Source organism: Sparus aurata, chromosome 19 (genome assembly GCF_900880675.1).
Source record: "Sparus aurata chromosome 19, fSpaAur1.1, whole genome shotgun sequence".
In the NCBI taxonomy this organism is placed as follows: domain Eukaryota; kingdom Metazoa; phylum Chordata; class Actinopteri; order Spariformes; family Sparidae; genus Sparus; species Sparus aurata.
This window is the reverse complement of record NC_044205.1, coordinates 19,934,562-19,952,474: the sequence shown is the minus strand read 5'-3', so window position 1 is coordinate 19,952,474 and position 17,913 is coordinate 19,934,562. Positions and strand designations below refer to the sequence as shown.

Here is a 17,913-nt window from a genome sequence, read left to right as displayed (position 1 = left end):
CTCCTCCAGGTGCAGTGATAATTCCAACAGTTCCTGTGTCCATAATCCCTCCGGCCTGCAGATGTAGATCACTGATCAAAGACTGAAAACAGCTGCATCACACATCAGAGAAAGGAGTTCCAGTGCAGGTTAGTGTCACTGGGTTACATTCACACTCACACCAAATGATTTCCAGGACAAAACTACAGATAACCAATCAGTCTCGGGTCTAAAATCCTCTGAGCTTTAAAAAAGAATACAACACAAACATCAAGCTTGGATCTGTTTTTCTTCTTTCTTTGGATAACAGAGCCTTCAAACCAGGGCTCAGAGCTAATAGCTCCAGTTTGACCCAGTCCACCACATATTAGACTCCAGACCAGCCTGAGATGATAAAGCGACTAATTACTTGTTTTCCTAAAGGCTTCAAAACTGTTATTTTACTGTCGGCGGTAATTGTAGCAGCAGGCTGGTATTAGGGCTCAGATAGGGATCGTGGCGAGCTGATAAAAAGCAGCTGAGGGTCAGGTATCTTACAGCGCCGCCCCTGCTGGTCCTCATTCAGAGGTTGGGACCTCATTTGCTGGGTCAAGGCTTTTCAGCAGTGGGCTCGGATTAACCGAGGGCTGAGAAAGCACACAGGAATTCCACATTTACCACGCTGCTGCCATGTTTAGATGTCTTGATAAGATCAACTCAGGTTGTCTTTGTATGCTGCAGGAGTGGGTCGCTGGTGGTAGAGGAAGAAACACAGGAAGCAAAATGACTTTTATTCATACAGTGCTGACACAGTGTGATGGATGGTTTTGAGTATGTTAGCTATTATATAGAGCTTGGAGGAAAGTCTGAAATTACTGTATCTGTAAGATTACTGTTACTTAACATGAATTTCTCTGCTGGTAGCTTAGCATAAGTAGCATAAACATTAAGTTGGTAGTGTTGTATCCTTGTAGCTTCATTTAAAGGTCCCATCTTTTAGGTTTTTAATTTTATTATTTACTGTCCATTTCTGCTGCACCTCTATTCATTGTCTTGTCTTTAATTCCTGTCTTTTAAAGACCCCCCTCCCGAAAAGCAGAGACTAGTCTGATTGGTCAGCTCTCACAGGCCTGAGCAGGCTCCGCCCACTGTGTTTCCACATCTGCTGGCAAGAACTTTTGGGCTCATGGCTGAGATTGTATTGAGCGTGAAGTGTCATACTAAATCAATGCAAAAACGCTTTAAATCACTGTGTTTGTTTTTTTGAAATTTGCATGTTTTATATGGAAATGGATGCCTGGAACGTACAGCGTTAATTTAAAATGTGAGACTTACAGTGTATAGTTTGTAGTTAAAGTTTACTAAACTTGCTTTCTCTGGAATGTTATTGCATTAGCCTGCACATGTGCATCCAGTCCTTGTGCTCCTCTCGTGGCCTACAGGGCTTAGCCAGGACCTCGCCCGTGTGCCAGGTCTCTGCAGGGAGCTCAGGCTTACTGTTGGTCTGACGGAGATTAGAGCTGCATGTTTCACCTGAGAGGGGCTCTGGAGTATGTTGTAGTCAGTTAAGTGAGATGGACCCCGCGGAGAACTGAGCATGTAATGTTCACCGTGCCTTAAAGCCTGTCATAAGCTGATCTGTAGTTATGCGGAGCGCGTAAGGCTTAATAATGCAAACACACTAAGAGGATCGGCGCTGGTGAGTAGATCCATAAAAATAGAACAATCCTTAGAAGAAGCCGGCGCCTCAGTCTCATCCCTCCAGCAGCACAACCTGCAGCTTTCAAAGTTGTCAAGGTAAATATTTTATACTTCTTTTCACTTTGGCACAATTAAGTCTGTGCTTCTTAAGAGTCAACTTGGAGAAGATATTTTTTCACTCATAGCATCAAAAACAGTTGTATCTGTCAGTAGGATTGATTTTGGGACATATGCACGTGTTTTCAGTTAAAGTTCATGCAAGAAATTATGTGGGCAGGTTCTGACTTCGGTTCATGTTTGACTCTTTATTTTATTGACACATACACAGATATGTGATGTAACCTATATTATAAGAGTTGCATAGTGTTGCTGAACATTTACAGGTGCTTTATCAAAAGTAATTCAACTTGTTGACTAAGGAAACGTTGTCAATTAACTCAGTTAAGCTTGGGCAATTTCGTAAAAAGAGGCACCATGTAGTTTTGGAGAAGAAATTCAAACTCAGAATTTTAATGTTTACAATATTATTAATAATACCAACTCAGAAATATATATATTTTTTTTCCATAACTGAATAAACAAGCTGTTCTCTGAAGAAAATAAGGTCCCAGAAAACGGTTTGAAGCTAGAAAGGTGGCAGGGTCCGCCACATATAAACAAAGTAAAACAGTATGAAATTGTGTTGTCCTTTAAGGTCAGATTGTTTATTCAGTTTATTCATTCATGAAAAGAAAGAGAGTCTGTTTATTGAGTTAATAAGACTTAAAAATATATATAATCAATGAAGATCTTTCTTTTCTGATAAGAATGTCTTCAACCAAAACTGCACAGTGCACCTTTAACTCAGAAATATAAATAATTCCATTTCAACTCGACTATGTTACCGTTATTATCCTCTTTATGTAATGTGATTAGTGTCCTGCAGTTAACGGGGATCTCTTGACATAGTCATGTTTATGTGTCTCGACACTCGTGTGATATTCTGTCATAATGAATTAACATTTCTGTCCTCTGGGATTTGGTTCCTCTGAATGTTGTGGTCAACTTTGAGGGGCACCTGAATGAAAACAGTCGAGAAATGGCACCACCTTGTGGCTGCTTGGATAGCACACAACTAAGGCCAAGCATGTTTTTAAAGGGCAGCTCCACCAGTTTGAGACATTACAGTGTGTTTACATGTCGCATGGGGTCTTACCTCCCAGATGTCATGCAGTGGCTGACTTGCTTTGTGGGTAATGTAGGTGCCAGGTTTTGAAAAGGAAAAAAGATTACATGGAATAAAAAAAAGATTATTTCTGCTTCTGCTATATTAAATCTGATCAGTTTTTTCCTGAAGACAACATGCCTTCAAACCTGTCGGCGTGTTGTTGGGTTCAGATGGTTAAGGACTGAAGCTCTATGTTACTCCATCACAGAATAATGATTCAGTTCTGCACTCTATACAGAGCTGAAGACAGGATGAGGAGGCTGATTATTCAAATTCTTTGCATCACTGAAGTCCTGCTTTGTGCTGCTGACTCTCCACAGCTGAGTGAGGACACGCTGAAAAGTGAGGCCTTCATTGGAATAAAGCACTTTTTTAACTGATAATGGCTGCAGAGCTGAATAACAGCATAATTCACTGATGTGCACAGAGCTGTCAGCAGCAGGAGAGCAGTATGTCGATGAGGAGATAAAGCGGGCGTTGCTCGGGGTGAAGGGGGTGAAGGAGATGATGGAGAAGAAAGAGGAGAAGCACAGACATCTCATGGACACCCTGAGACACAGCAGTGACAAGAAGAAGGTATGCCTTATATTATATCTATCTCAGTGTCTGCTGCTTCAATTTTCCATTTTACCTGAATTTTTTATTTTTGGGTGAACTGTTCCTTTAAGTCTTTTGTCTCCTTAACTTCGAAGAAAACTTCCCATGATCCCATGCTGCTTCACAACATCGTCAAACTCCGTCTTTTGTTACGTTTTGTGCATTTTAAACACTCACTTTTCACAGAATTTGACCATTATAGTGGAGCTGTTAGTTACTTTTTTTATTCTGAAGACCATCGCATATTTTCTGCCTACAGAGGAACCTTGAAGCAGACAGTGAATAATGCATGTGGGAGTGAGGCTGGTTCAGGGAGTCAGGGTGTAGTTTTACTGCCGTCAGGATAAATGAACTGTCTGTAGATTAATCTTTCTTTTTTTTTCTCCTTCAAAATAAAAGGCCAGGGCTGGAAATCACTTCTTATCCTGTCTGGCTTATTAAGAGGTGGTGGATCTGTGACAGAACTGTCTGTTTTCTTCAGGGGGCGATGCAGCTGGCCCGGGAAACTGAGCAGAAACTGGAGGAGGCTGAGCAGCAGTGTCAAGATTTAACCAGATCTTCCTTTGAGGAATGCCGACCCTGTCTTGAAGATACTTGTAAGGCCTACTTTACCTCTACGTGTCGCCGTGGCTTCGCCTCTTTCACATTCAAGGTTTGACCTCAGCACAGTCCTGTTATAACTGACCCAGATCTTCAAATGAGAGATAAGAGTAACGACCGGTGATGGTTCCTCTCTCTGCAGGTGGAGGAGTTTTTCAGGAAAATGGCCGCCCAGCTGGACGCCACAGAGCAGGTTTACAATCAGGACGAGGAGGATGCGACCCGCACCGTCTCACCTGAGGTCACTGAGGGCGAAGCAGCGGACCTGGAGCTGCTGCAGGCGGATGCGTTGTTCGACCAGCTGCTGTCGAACATCAGCTGGCTTCACAACCACAGCGTCGCTGTGTTCGAGAAGATGCAGCAGGTGTACGGGCCTTCCTTCCTGGTGGCCTTCAGCACAGAGGTCCAGCCGAGCCCACTGTCGGCCGTGCAGGGCAGCTCGAGTCCTGGCTTCTTCTGGACGGCGGGTCTGGATCACATCGTCGATTCTGTGTATGACTTCGGGAGGAACGCGCTGCAAGAGTTCAGCTCCTCTGTGGCAGATGTATTTGAGGAGGTGCAAGAGGCCGAGGAGGAGTATTTCCAGCAAGCGAGCAGAGGTATCTGAGCACTTTGTTTAGATTCACTTCACGCAGTCCCATGGTAACTTCTGTAACATCTGTTTTTGCGTGTTTATCTACGCAGACGCAGGCTCGCTCTCTGCTCTGGAACAATACCAGAACAGACATCTGTGCAGGCGACTCCGCAGACAAGCGTCGGAGTGCTGGAAGCTGCAAAGTTTGTGCGAGACGTGCGAAGATTATCTGTTGAAAGGTGAATTAGTGGCACAGTTAGATTCCAGTTCTAGTTAGCTGCTCGTCACACACACACAGACACACACACACACACACACACACACACACACACGGTACAGATATGCAAAAATGTTCCTATCTGGACTGTAAATGCAAATTCTGACCCAAATAATTAGCTTTATATCCAGAGGGGCAATTAAAAACTGCTTTTCACACACTGCAACATAGCCTCTGTCACTTTGACATCCTAATCTTGTGAACAAGTTTTAGTAATAATAGGCGCTATGAGTCTCTCCCTCCTCTCTTCTGTCAACTGATTAATTAAAATAGTTTAGTTTTATTCCAAAGAGGTTAAGAAAATGAATATCTCCTTATAGACTTGTACAGTTTTTTCTGTTCTTGGCTTCACCACGCACATCTGTATCATTTGTGTTTACAGAGTGTCCCAGAGTCCAGAAGCTCCACTCTGAGGTGGAGGAGATGCACATGCTGCTCAACGCCTCCCGTCAGCAGTACAACGACAGGCTGCAGCTGGTTCACAGACACACAGCCGACACACAGAGATGGCTCAGCAACATGGGCGACAAGTACGGCTGGGTCAGCCAGCTGTCCAACAGCACCGTGGGCCCACATGCCATCTTCAGTGTGATCACAGTATGTTTGTAGAAACGTTGAATTAGTCTGATTTTAGTCACGCACTTTCTCTTTGGCTGATAAATCAACAAGGATTACTGATAACTCAGCTGCAACACGTCAGTTTCTTTTCCACAGAACATTCAAAATAATCCTGTTACCTGAAATCTGTCATAGATAATAGACTTAGTCTCTAGAATTATTTAATAAGGTTTAAATTGAAACTTCACAGCCCTCCTGTTTAATGAAAGTATACCTGACTGTACATAAAATAGCCTAAAATTATTATTTTGAATCTAATTTTCCAGGTGAATCCACATCAACAGATGAAGAACATCAGACCTAAAGCTGACAGCATCGTGACTGTAACCTTACTGGACTCGGCCCCAATAACTGTCTCAGTCCCAGCAGAGCTCGACGTTGATGATCCCGCTTTCATCCAATACGCAGCTCAGGAAGCTCTGACTCTCCATAAACGGCAGATGAGAGGTATTGATTCTGGCACTGTTGTGGCTTAGTTAATCATTTGGCTCCCAGCATCATCTGGCAGAGCTCCAAATTGAATTTGAGCTAAATTAATTGTGATGATTTGAAAGCGCCAACTTTAGGCCATGATGACAAATCCCTGAGCATTTACTCTAATTCAATTGAATCCTGAGAGAAACAATGCAAATTGGATGATATATTCTAATCCAAAATGATGAGGGAACTAAGAGACAGTCATGCATTTCACCCTTCATTTGCCGTGTATTAAAATATTAATCCAAATTAAGTGTATTACTGGTATGTGTTGACATGGGAATCTTTGTATGACTGCGTTTTATGTTTTTCTTCCACACAGGGACGGAATAATGTGAACACCAGCATTCAAACAGTTTCGTCGGATGCTGAAACAAGAGTCTTGTACCATTTTTCCTTGACTATTCAAGCTGATCTTTGTAAAACTTGAAATCCATATAGACCTCTAAACCTTTACATGCACATTTGATATTGTTGTTATTCGTGTCTACAAATTCATGTGAGGATTCCCTGAACCCTCTTTTGGATGTAATATTTGCACATTTTGTAAAGATGATTTTAAAGCATTAGAGCAACTTTTCTGCAGCATTTCTTCATTTTAGGAACAAAACATCCTTGATTTTAAAACAATATAAGCAATATAATATTGTTTTCTTCTAGTATTCCTCTTCTTGTGCATGACAAAAAGGTTCAAACTTGTTATGCTTATAACATTTAATTGTATTTACATTCAAGCAGGTTCAAATGGCTTTGTCACTGAATCAAAGTTCAGTGTTGTGCTTATTGTTTTATTTTGCTATGTTTGTTCTATGTTTTTAACTTAATAAATTAACAAAAGTGATCTAATTGTACTGTATTGTGGTGATCTATTCTTTTTATATCAGAAAAAATAATAAATACAATTATCTCAGCAGACAGTTACAACATTAAAAAGCATTTTCTGTGTTATGCATCAATAATGATAACAATACACATTTAACATAATAAGATAATGGTATTATATATAACAATGTCATGATAACGGAGCCCATAGCTGTATAGTTAGTGGCCTACTTTAACTTTTGTACTTTAATCATATGTTCTATATTTTTGTACTCTTGCCTAAATAAGAATTTAAATGTAGTTTTTTGTATTTATTTAATTTAGAATTGCTAGTTTTGCAAATGCAAAGTAAAAGGTTTCAATACTATATATTTATGCTGTTGCTTAATGTTTTTCTACAATTTTTTCATTATTATTTGCTGATTTACATATGGATATTATCGGTAGAAAAAACTACGGCAACAAAGAGGCTGGGTTTTGTGTAAGGACAGACGGGAGAACTAAAGCGCGCGTTTTTCAGTCAACCCGGAAGCGGTCCGTACCTACTATTGGCTGTTGCTCAGTGGGGCGTTTCGCCGTCAAAATCACCCGGGAAAAACTCCCGGCTGACACTCAACAACACAACAGCTCTCCGTCTGCTCTGCTCCGAACTTGTCTACACTTTTCCTCCACAAAAATGCCCGCGACCTCAGAAATACACACCGAGAGCGGCTGTAGAAAAGAGGAAGAGAGCCACAAAATGGCGGCGCCGGAGAAGAAGAACTTCGGCGTTCTGTGCGATGAACGCGGGTATCTGGATCAGATCGAGTACATCATGCAGCACGGCCGCACGAAGGGAGACCGAACCGGGACAGGAGTCATCTCAGTGTTCGGTGCTCAGGCCAGATACAGCCTGCGAGGTCTGGTAGTGTTCACATTGTCTGCTATTTAATGTTAATATGCAGAATTCTGGTAACAAAGTGACAGAGGAAGTATTCATAGAAACTTGAGTAAAGGTAATAAAAATACTTTAAAAAGGAGTCCTGCCTTCAAAATATGAGGAGGGAAAGTACCTGAACATATTAATTTAAACGGGTAGTGTCATAAATCATGTTGGATAGCAGTTGTTCATGCAGTAATGGGTATAAATGGGCTTTTTGTTGTGTGAGGCAGTCAAAAATGGAGATACTCTTCCAGTTCTGGGTGGTTTAACCCATCAACAATGCACTATTTTATGAGGTAAGTTAATCATGTTTTGTTTGTTTCATCTCAATCTGCAAAGTAACTATTAAAGATATGTAGTGGAGTAAGAAGTTCTATATATATATATATATATATATATATATATATATATATATATATATATATATATATATATATATATATATATATATATATACACATATATATATATACACATATTATATATTTCTGCATTTTGGTTGGGTAGCGGTTTAAAAAAAACATGAAATGGAAATATTCAATCAAAGGTTTCAGTCATAGGTATTTAGTTATCAGCATTATGCATGTTTGCTGATAGGGAACAAGAATAAACGATACAGGAACACGAAAGATTGATCAGACTCTGAACACATCGTTTGTCCAGCAGGGGGCGCTCTCAGGCTCATTTGTTGGAGCCTTTGTCAGCTGTATTCTTAATAACCAAATTTAGCTGAGCTTTCTAATCATGTTTGTTGATCTTGATATACCTGGGAAAAAACAGGTGACGTACTCTTTTAAAGTCCGATGTCAAGCTCAGAGTTTGTGACTGCCAGGCTATAAAATGTACTTTGATCTGTGAACAAACTGCTCTAATTAATTATTTTGTCAGTTATTTTAAATAACCTGTTCCTGTTTATTTGTAGATCAGTTTCCCCTGCTGACGACCAAGAGAGTGTTCTGGAGGGGGATCCTTGAAGAACTGCTTTGGTTTATCAAGGTGAGGATGATTAGACAAGACTCTTTCTTCTTATGTTGTAAAGGGTAAATTAACCCAATATAATTTTTTTTTTTTAATTCTCACTTCCCTTTTGCGGTATATAGCCGTACATATACTGTAGTTTTGGGTTTGATTGTGCTTATCTGGACAGAAAGGGACCCATTTACTAAAATGTCCCTCCAGAAAACTGAAATGGAGCTCATGAAAACTGTTGACATTACGTTTTAAATTCACTAGAGCACCAAGAAGTTGTAATCACTCACCCTATAATGGATCAGATGCAGAAATCTCAGACATGAATGTCTCTAAAACCCAGAAATGATGCACATGTCGAAACAAAGTTGGCTGAGAAAACATGATTGATTTGATGACCCCCTTAGTCAGAGTGGCAAGTTCTTGTGCACCAAATCTGTCTGTGTCTGAGCATTAAATACCACTGATTTACTGTTTGATTTTTCTTTATTGTGTGGTTTCAGGGGTCAACAAACGCCAAAGAGCTCTCTGAGAAAGGGGTGAAGATTTGGGAAGCCAACGGTTCTCGGGCCTTCCTGGACAATCTCGGGTTCACCGACAGAGAGGAAGGCGACCTGGGGCCAGTGTACGGCTTCCAGTGGAGGCACTTTGGTGCAGAGTACACGAACATGCATGCAGGTACAGCATGTCACAGACACACGCAGTTTTCTGTGCGTTGTTCGTGAGCGAGTAGTAATCTCCGGTCTCCATTCCTCTTTAATAATTTAGTTGTACGATCAGTCATTTGGAAGAAAAACGTTGGCTGGATCATCATGCAGACAATTGAGCACACAAAGTATTATTGAACATTTTTAATGGATGCTCTTTGTAAAGATTTGGTAAACTGGAACTTGAGTTCTCTTTTTTAAAAGTTGAACGGATAAATATTCAAGGTGAAAAGGAATTTATGGGAAATATTCAGGGTTATTTGCTTAGGATATATTTACCATATCGTAAGCAAACGGAATGAAAACCCTTCTGATAAAATTAATGATTCTTGGCAAGGATGCACAAGAAAAAAATAGGTCTTTCCTTGAATGGATTCTACATATATATATATTAGCCAGATTACTGTGCCTCATATCTAAAATCGTCTTTTTTCAAACAGATTACACGGGACAAGGAGTTGACCAGCTGCAGAAGGTCATCGACACCATCAAGAAGAACCCAGAGGACAGACGGATCATCATGTGCGCCTGGAACCCAAAAGGTGACGCATGAGCAAACTCTTGAGCTCTTCAAATCTGTTAAGAGTGATGTTCTAGCGTTTTAAATCTGTCTGATGTCGTTGCAGACCTGCCCTTCATGGCTCTGCCCCCCTGCCACGCCCTGTGTCAGTTCTACGTGTGTGACGGTGAGCTGTCGTGTCAGCTGTACCAGCGCTCAGGTGACATGGGCCTCGGGGTGCCGTTCAACATTGCCAGCTACGCTCTTCTCACCTACATGATCGCACACATCACAGGACTGAAGGTAAGAGCACCGTGCTTCTGTCAGATGTCTTATATAGAGTGTTACTGTGTGTTAAATTACCTAACTTTTTTTTTTTTTAACTCCGTCAGCCTGGCGACTTCGTTCACACTCTGGGAGACGCTCACATCTACATCAACCACATCGAGCCGCTCAAAGTACAGGTGGGTCAGGTGAAGACATGCCTTCTTGTCTCCATGTTCTCCATGATTGATTTCAAACTTAACACAAGCCCATCTGTCTGAATGTGCAGCTTCAGAGGGAGATCCGGCCTTTCCCCAAGCTGAAGATCCTGAGACAGGTGGAGAGTATCGATGACTTCCGTGCAGAGGACTTTGAGATCTGCGACTACAACCCTCATCCCACCATTAAGATGCAGATGGCTGTGTAGAAAAACTGACTTTAAGTGTGATAAATGCCTTACATGTATTTTCTTGAAAGGCTCAGTTCATCCAAATCACAAAAGGGTAGTCGGTGACTAATTTTATTCAGATTTGGTGAACTGACTCTTAAACCACATTGAGTTCTAACAGAAAAGTGTTTTCTTTTACTGTCGGTGTAAAAATAATCTCCACTTACGTCTGCTACTTTCTGTAGTTGAACTACTGCCAGTTGCATGTGATTCCGTTCTTTTTTTAAATATCTAATTTGTAAATAAAAATCTTTAATGTGTCAGCTTGATTTGTGCAGAACCGTTATTGACCCAACAGGAACCTGGCAGAAAAACACAATTTGATTGTATATGTAAAAGGGACAATGCACGACACATACAGTTTATTATACCAGATGAAAGGTACATTTGCAGAAATGCAGACTTGTAAAAAGTGGCCACAAATGGCTCAAGTTACTGGGAACGCGCCTCAAAACTCTGAGTCCGAGAGTGGACACCAACCAGGACGAGGAGTTGAAGAGGTGTCTGTGTAGTTAAAGTTAATTGACAACCTGCAGCCAATCAGAATCGAGTATTCAACCACACAGTATTATAAATACTAAATAAAAGGAGGGCTTAAAGAGTTTTTCCCTTTAATTCAGTCAGAATCTGAGTGTAAAATATTTACAGCTGACTACAGCTAATGATTATAATCCATTTTTACTTGATTTAAGTGAGTCTTAATATTCAGTCAGTTGTTTTTGTGCTGCTTCCATACGTCTCCTTCAGGGTACTGGTGCTTCTTCACTGATGATTCCAGCATCTCGCAAGAATATCCTGGATCCTGAGAACAAGAAGCACAGTGAATGCAAACGAGCAGCCCAAGGAGAAACATTTGCTTTTTTTTTTTTTTTTAAGATGCAGAGATTGGTTTAGCAACTTATAGCTGCCATCTGCAGCTCCTCTTACCTTGGGGGGCATGTAGTGGGCGTCGTGAATCACCACAGGGCTGGTGAAGTGTTCGTGGAGGTGATCGACATATTCACACATTCTGGAGAAGCAAAGTAAACACAGGGAAAGAGAGGTGCTGTTTATGATGTGTTAAGTCGAGAAGCTGTAACTGCGGACGAAAACAGATCTGACTCTCACCGGTTGCTCAGACTTCCAGACACGCAGATGTAGTCAAACAGAATCAGATGCTGGACGAGCTCACAGAGGCCGACTCCTCCAGCATGAGGACAAACCGGCACTGGGGAAAAGACAGTACAGAGTGTATTGTAGCCACTTTTTAATACAAATATTAATACTAAGGAGCCCCGAAACTGAAACGAAAGGTGTAAAAGGTGATCAGACGTATCAAGAAATATAACTGAATACATCCAACAGTAGGACACACAAGGTTTTTGACTCGTCTGATAACCCTTTACTCCCATTTGTCACTTTTTGGGCTCCACATATGACTCTTGCGTGATTATTGTCATATCTTGAGTTTTACCCTTGAACTTGTGGGCCATCAGCAGCACAGCCAGGTTCTCGTTGACGCTGCCCAGCCGACAGCTGTCTATCTGGACAAACTGCAGGGCCGAGGCCTGGAGGAACTGCTTGAACATCACCCTGTTCTGACACTGGAGAGGAAACAGTTGCCCAACTAGAAACTGTTAGTCAATAAATATCAGTGAGTGATATGTGTGCTAGAACAAAAGTTGAGCTTTAACCTGCTCTCCCGTTGCCACTCCGATCCCGAGTGGAGCCAGAGCCTGAAACGACAAAATCAAGCATCTTTTAAAGGAGAGCAGGCGCAGGCACAAGAAAAGATATGAAACGTCCACAAAGTGACGCAAAATACCACAAAGAGACAAAAAAGTCCAACAAGGAATTCATTATTCCTGCAAAAGGATCCTAAATGACCACAAAGATGTTAAACTTTAAAACAGATACATAAAAAAAAAAAGACAGAAGAACCAGAAAGGGATGCAAAATTACCACAAAGAATGCAAAACCACAAAGAGACACAAATGACCACAAGGGGATGCTGTATTACTACAAGGGATGCAAGATCAGGCCAAAGATTTAAAACCAACACAACATGAAGAAAAATTTTTTTTTTAATTAGAATAATTATAAAAAAAGAGACAAAAAAACAGCCAGAAAGTGAAGACACAGACAGAACAGGGAGAGAATCACCACAGAAAGACACAAAATACAGTTATTGTAATATAAATGACCACAAAGAGACGCAAAATGACTACTAGGGGATGCCAAATGATTACAAAAGGCTGAAAAAAAGGCCACTAGAACATACATTTTTCAACCAGATGCACGAAAAGACCACAAACAACACAAAACAACTAAAGGAAGGGGATGAAAAATTTCCAGAGACACACAAAGAAAACACTAAGAAACACAACATAACTACAAAGGGATGCAAAATGACTACAATAAAATGAAAAAATAACTTCCAAGACACATAAGACAGCCACCGTCAGACACAAAATGATCTACAAGTCCTGTTTTGTGTCTCTTTCATTCTGGGTGTTTCGCTCCTTTAGTTTAATGGTGAGGGTCTTTAACATGTCTGTGCTCTGAGGCCCATTAGTCTGTTCACATCTTCAACACATGAGTCAGCTGGAAAACCAAACTTCCCTCTTACCTTGGAGATGGCAGCGTGACCCAGGATGTCATCTGGACACGTGGGCTCCTCGATCCACAGAGGTTTGAACTCCGCCAGGCTGGACACCCAGCCGATGGCCTCGGATACGTCCCATCTCTGGTTGGCATCGATCATCTAACAGAGGAACACTTCAGTATGCTGCTGTTTCCTGATGTAAATATAATGACAGGGGAGAAAATACAACCTCACCAAAGTTTTATCGGGTCCAATCATTTGCCTTATGAGGCGGCACCTGCGCGTGTCGTCCTCTAGATCAGCGCCGACCTTCACCTTGAACTTAGTCCAGCCGCTCTTCAGTGCATCTGTGCAGAGCTGCAGAAATACACACAGTTAAGTCACATAAAAGGGTTATTTGAATATGATTTGTCGGACATTTATAGCGCCGAGACCTGTTTGAGCTGCTCGTCTGAGTATCCGATCCATGCACAGGAGGTGGTGTAGGCAGGATAACCCTCCTTCAGCATCTGATCCTCTGTCAGGCAGAAGAAACAGTCCGCACAGGTAATAAACACTCGAGGAGAAGTGTGTTCTAATAGAGCAATCACGGAGTGCAGGGCATGATTATGAAGGCTAAAAGCACTCCTGTTGGTTTCTAAAGAGGCAATTTCGTTCTGCAAAGTCCCATTCAGCCACGTAATTAATGACTCTTTTCAGTGTGCTCACCTCTCTGCTGCTTGCCCTCCTGAGCTTTCACAAGTATGTCTGAGTGAGAAGGGAGAAAGAGTGAGACGCTTTCCTTTAAAAAAAAAATATGTGTTTTCGTTCCCCCCCCCCCACCCCCCCCCCCCCCCCCCCCCCCCCCCCCCACCCCCACCCCAAACTATACATTATAAATCGTCTCACCCAGAGCCTCCTCCTCTGTGAGTGCATCGGTGATGTATCTGAAGTCAACGCACGAGACGATCTGCTTCGGATCCTGGATGGACGAACACAAGTCACACTGTTTCCCCTGTGGTCACATCCCAGACTTAAATCAAACACCTACATTTCCTGTGACTCACCATGTCAACGAGCAGCTTCCACAGCGGCTGCAAGAGGAGATGACAACAGAGCCTGAGTCAGGAAGTGTCAGACGGAAAGATGGAAATGCTGTTTGTTTATTGACTAATTGTGGTCAAACCTTGCCCTCCGCTCTCGCCCACAGGTCCCACACTGCGTTCAGGACTGCAGCAGTGGCCAGGTGGATCACTCCTTTCTCTGGGCCTAGCTGGTTCAGACAAGAGGTAAAAAGTCACCTTTGACGTAAGATTTAAGATCTATGGGCGCCTATTTAAAATGCATTCTAAAACCGAGGCATTGCTCAAAATCATCTCCTAAAACCAGAGTGTTTCCTGAAAACGTTTCATCAAAACATTTCATTTCTCAGCCTCTGCAGCGGATAGAAAATTTAAATAACCACTTAAGATATTAAGACGTTGGCTTTAATCGAAAGCTTTTCCCTTAGTTCTGATGTTTGTTAAAACTGTACAATCCATTTCTTTAGTCGCACACTTTCCGGCTCTTGAGGGAGAAACTCGCAAACACTGCAGCCGGTCTTGTTGGCTCAACGACTTCAGCGTAACCTAGGCAGATCTAAAATTAACTCATCTGAAGTATGTGTCAAAGCAAGGGGCAAAACGCAAAAAAAGAAAAAATGAGACGTGATGGAAACAGACGTGATGGTCAAAGACTGCATTAAAACAGAACTTGTGGGCAGAGTTGAAAGATTTCTGCTAATTTGCTGCCAATGTGGTCTAATGAACCAGTTCAACAACGTCTGGACCACTTCAACAACTAGACTGTTGTCACATTTCCTCACCTTTTTCAAAAGCTATAAACAGCTTTAATGTATCTGAAGAGCCTCTTTGCACTGCTGACACAACCTCTTGAAAAGCCTGAAGTTATCACAGTTATTTGTAGTGATGAAGGAGGTTATAAAACATTTCACTTTCAAGTACCTCAGTGATAATACAACACATTTAAAACACTTAACAAGTGAGATCACATACTTTAAAGATAAAGTATGCAGCCTACGCTTAATCAAGAAAAAGTCCTTAACGTGTAAAAGCACGAGTGCTCACCGTGTACCCAAAGTGGGCTTTAAGTTATTACATTATTATATATAATGTTACATTATTATCATTGATGCAGTGTAAGAGGACTACAAAGGATGCAAAATGACTGTACAGGGATGCAAAATTGCCTCAAAGACGTACATCTTTTTAAAACGGATGCAAAAAATGACCACAAATGGATACAAAGCAACTTATAAGAGACAAACACAAAGACATACAAATGACTATGAAGGCAAAACAACTACAAAAAAATTGCATAATGACTAAAAAGGGATGCAAAACAAGACGTAGAATGAATTCTAATATTGTAGCAGGCTGCTATACATCTGATTTTTCTCTTTTTTTAATCGCGTGATAGTTTAACTTACAAGAAAAAATGTGTGTCATGAATCAAACTGTTCTGGGTGAGGAAACAAAGGCGAGCTATCTAATTTAAATAAGAATGAATCCATGATATAATAAACACTGCAAGGTGCGAGAAGAGGAATGTTACTAGAGCGAGGAGGGAAGCTGGAAACGAAACCCGTTTCTCACCATCGCTCTCTTTTCCAGCTTGTGTGCTTGCTCTTACCCATCTCATCTGGCCATCGCTGCTCAAGAGGCGGTAAAATCCACGGAAGTCGCTCACGATCTCCTGCAAGGATTTCCCGACAACCAGACCAGCCAGGGCCCTCACAGCACACACCACTGCAGGGTGACAGTCAGCAACAATCAGCCCCAGAAAGGACGAAAAGCTCCACACAAACTGAAACTTTATCAAACCTTTCTGAAATCTGTTGTAGTTGAAGTAGAACAAGTACAGTCAAAAATCTTTTTTCTGACACCTAAAGGCAACATTTCATTCTCAAACAGCAAGTGCTCCTTCTTAATGTTTTGGCTGTGGTTGTACAAGCTGAGTACGAGCTAGTTATTTATGTTGAACATTGTGTCTGTGACTTAACTTTATTAGTAAGATAGTAGCATTTTGGTATTTATAATTTGCTGATGTGATGTTTCATGCAATGTGTCTTGGGTTGAATTCACAAACACAATTACTGTGAATTGCCATCCAGAAGTTTGAAATTCTGAGCTTTTTTAGAAGCGCTTGAATGCAGCAGCAAAAGTGAACGCCTCAAAACTTTGATCCAATTCAAGTCAGAACAGAGAACAAATGAATCACTGCTTACAGACGGCTTTATCTATCGATAGATGAGTTTGGTTAACAAAGGCAGAGGGTGTTTTCCCATAAAACATATTAGGCCATCTCACTTTATGTTTTTGGTGAGTCAGTTGCTCATAATGATACTCGGAATTCCTCACTCAGCTTGTAAAATATGTTGTTGCCATAATTATGTGATAGGGAAATGGTAATTATGAGACAAAAAGGTCGACGTTATAAAATAAAAAGTCAAACTTCAAAGAATAAAAGTTGAAATCATTAAACAAGAAGTGAAAGTGAGATGGAATTGACATAAGAAGTCAAAATAATTAGTTGAAAAGTAGAAATGATTGGATGAACAGTTATAATGATGAGAAAATGGAACAATTACTAACTTAAAAAAGTCACAATTTTGAGTTAAAAGTTGAAATTATCAGATAAAAAGTACAAATAAAATAAAAGTCACAGTGATAAGATAAAAACAAAGGTCTGAATGATGAAAAATACAAGTGATTCCGAAGAAGTAAACTGTCGAGCAGTTACGGATGCGATCGTCTCTGGGGTCATAACACGATGAAGAAAAACAAGTGGGGCCGGTTCCAAAACCAGCTGACACTCCTGTGACTCTTTTCTTTACATCAAGGTACATGAAGGGGTGTGTAGACATTTGCATGTATGTGTGAGTACATGCAGTTGGCATTTATGTGGAGTTATCAATATGTAATATTCCTTTGATATACTACTTTTTTCTTCTTTCCCTGCAATGTACTGTATTCAGTCTCTGCAGATGCCCTTACAGTGTATGCAATACAACACAATAAAATAAGAAAAGGATAAAAAAACAAACAGTAAGATCAAATACTATGAGCCTAAAATGTCAAGCAAATGAAATCAAGCACAACACGCTCACTGTGAGTGTACCTGCTCTCCCTCCCTGACACTTTGTTTTGTCATGTCTTGATCACCTGTTGGTTCTTCACCTGTGTTCGCCCTCAGCTCCTCCACTCTGAACCTCACCTATCTCTGTGCCTTTCCCCAGAGTGAACGTGAAGCCGAAGCCCTGCAGGCCGGAGTCCGTGTGGACCACCACATACGCGGTGGAGTAATCCGGGTCGGTGTGCTGCAGTGTGGAAAGTTCAGGTGACAGTGAAGGGGAAGTTAACTCGTGAGTGCAGGTGTGAACACGATGCATTAACCCAGGTGGTCGCTTACCATCGCGTCTGAGCCGTGTTGCTCCAGAGACGTCGGGAACCTGACGTCCCTGACCGTCACATGTGTTATTTTGTGCACCATTTTTCTCTCAGACATTACAGCGGTCCTGTGACTCCTGCTCAGTCTAGACTCTCCTCTCGGTTTCCTCCAGGAAGTGATGCCCCGCCCACCTCAGCCTGTGATTGGCTCACACATTTATCCCCCTCGTGATATTTAAAGAGACACGTGACTCATAAAAAC

The 17,913-nt window shown here is 41.4% G+C and overlaps 3 protein-coding genes across 6 annotated transcripts; 2 read left to right on the top strand and 1 right to left on the bottom strand.

The window, feature by feature from the left end:
• The first annotated feature begins 1,625 nt into the window (after positions 1 to 1,625).
• Positions 1,626 to 6,838, top strand: LOC115569701 (clusterin-like protein 1). 3 transcript variants are annotated; one of them, XM_030397742.1, is made up of 9 exons: positions 1,628 to 1,755; positions 3,105 to 3,208; positions 3,294 to 3,442; positions 3,945 to 4,115; positions 4,206 to 4,662; positions 4,748 to 4,876; positions 5,297 to 5,511; positions 5,799 to 5,979; positions 6,332 to 6,838. In XM_030397742.1, exons 2-9 carry the CDS (start codon positions 3,118 to 3,120, stop codon positions 6,340 to 6,342), a joined length of 1,404 nt encoding a protein of 467 aa, XP_030253602.1. In that variant the 5' UTR covers positions 1,628 to 1,755; positions 3,105 to 3,117; the 3' UTR covers positions 6,343 to 6,838. The 3 variants fall into 3 exon arrangements, with proteins under 3 accessions (XP_030253601.1, XP_030253602.1, XP_030253603.1); XM_030397741.1 differs by lacking the exon at positions 6,332 to 6,838 and having other exon boundaries at positions 1,626 to 1,755; positions 5,799 to 6,315; XM_030397743.1 differs by lacking the exons at positions 1,628 to 1,755; positions 3,105 to 3,208; positions 3,294 to 3,442 and adding an exon at positions 3,573 to 3,611.
• Positions 6,839 to 7,333: 495 nt separating this feature from the next.
• On the top strand, positions 7,334 to 10,909 carry tyms (thymidylate synthetase). Its single transcript, XM_030398473.1, has 7 exons — positions 7,334 to 7,730; positions 8,676 to 8,749; positions 9,226 to 9,400; positions 9,870 to 9,971; positions 10,056 to 10,231; positions 10,321 to 10,392; positions 10,482 to 10,909. Exons 1-7 carry the CDS (start codon positions 7,508 to 7,510, stop codon positions 10,617 to 10,619), a joined length of 960 nt encoding a protein of 319 aa, XP_030254333.1. The 5' UTR covers positions 7,334 to 7,507; the 3' UTR covers positions 10,620 to 10,909.
• A 60-nt stretch (positions 10,910 to 10,969) lies between these two features.
• Positions 10,970 to 17,852, bottom strand: enosf1 (enolase superfamily member 1). 2 transcript variants are annotated; one of them, XM_030398471.1, is made up of 15 exons: positions 17,674 to 17,852; positions 17,479 to 17,581; positions 15,895 to 16,010; positions 14,390 to 14,476; positions 14,271 to 14,297; positions 14,113 to 14,185; positions 13,933 to 13,971; positions 13,659 to 13,741; positions 13,459 to 13,581; positions 13,249 to 13,383; positions 12,314 to 12,355; positions 12,094 to 12,223; positions 11,748 to 11,847; positions 11,568 to 11,649; positions 10,970 to 11,442 (listed from the first exon to the last, which is right to left on the bottom strand). In XM_030398471.1, exons 1-15 carry the CDS (start codon positions 17,767 to 17,769, stop codon positions 11,350 to 11,352), a joined length of 1,329 nt encoding a protein of 442 aa, XP_030254331.1. In that variant the 5' UTR covers positions 17,770 to 17,852; the 3' UTR covers positions 10,970 to 11,349. The 2 variants fall into 2 exon arrangements, with proteins under 2 accessions (XP_030254331.1, XP_030254332.1); XM_030398472.1 differs by lacking the exons at positions 17,479 to 17,581; positions 17,674 to 17,852 and adding an exon at positions 17,442 to 17,460.
• Positions 17,853 to 17,913: the final 61 nt, after the last annotated feature.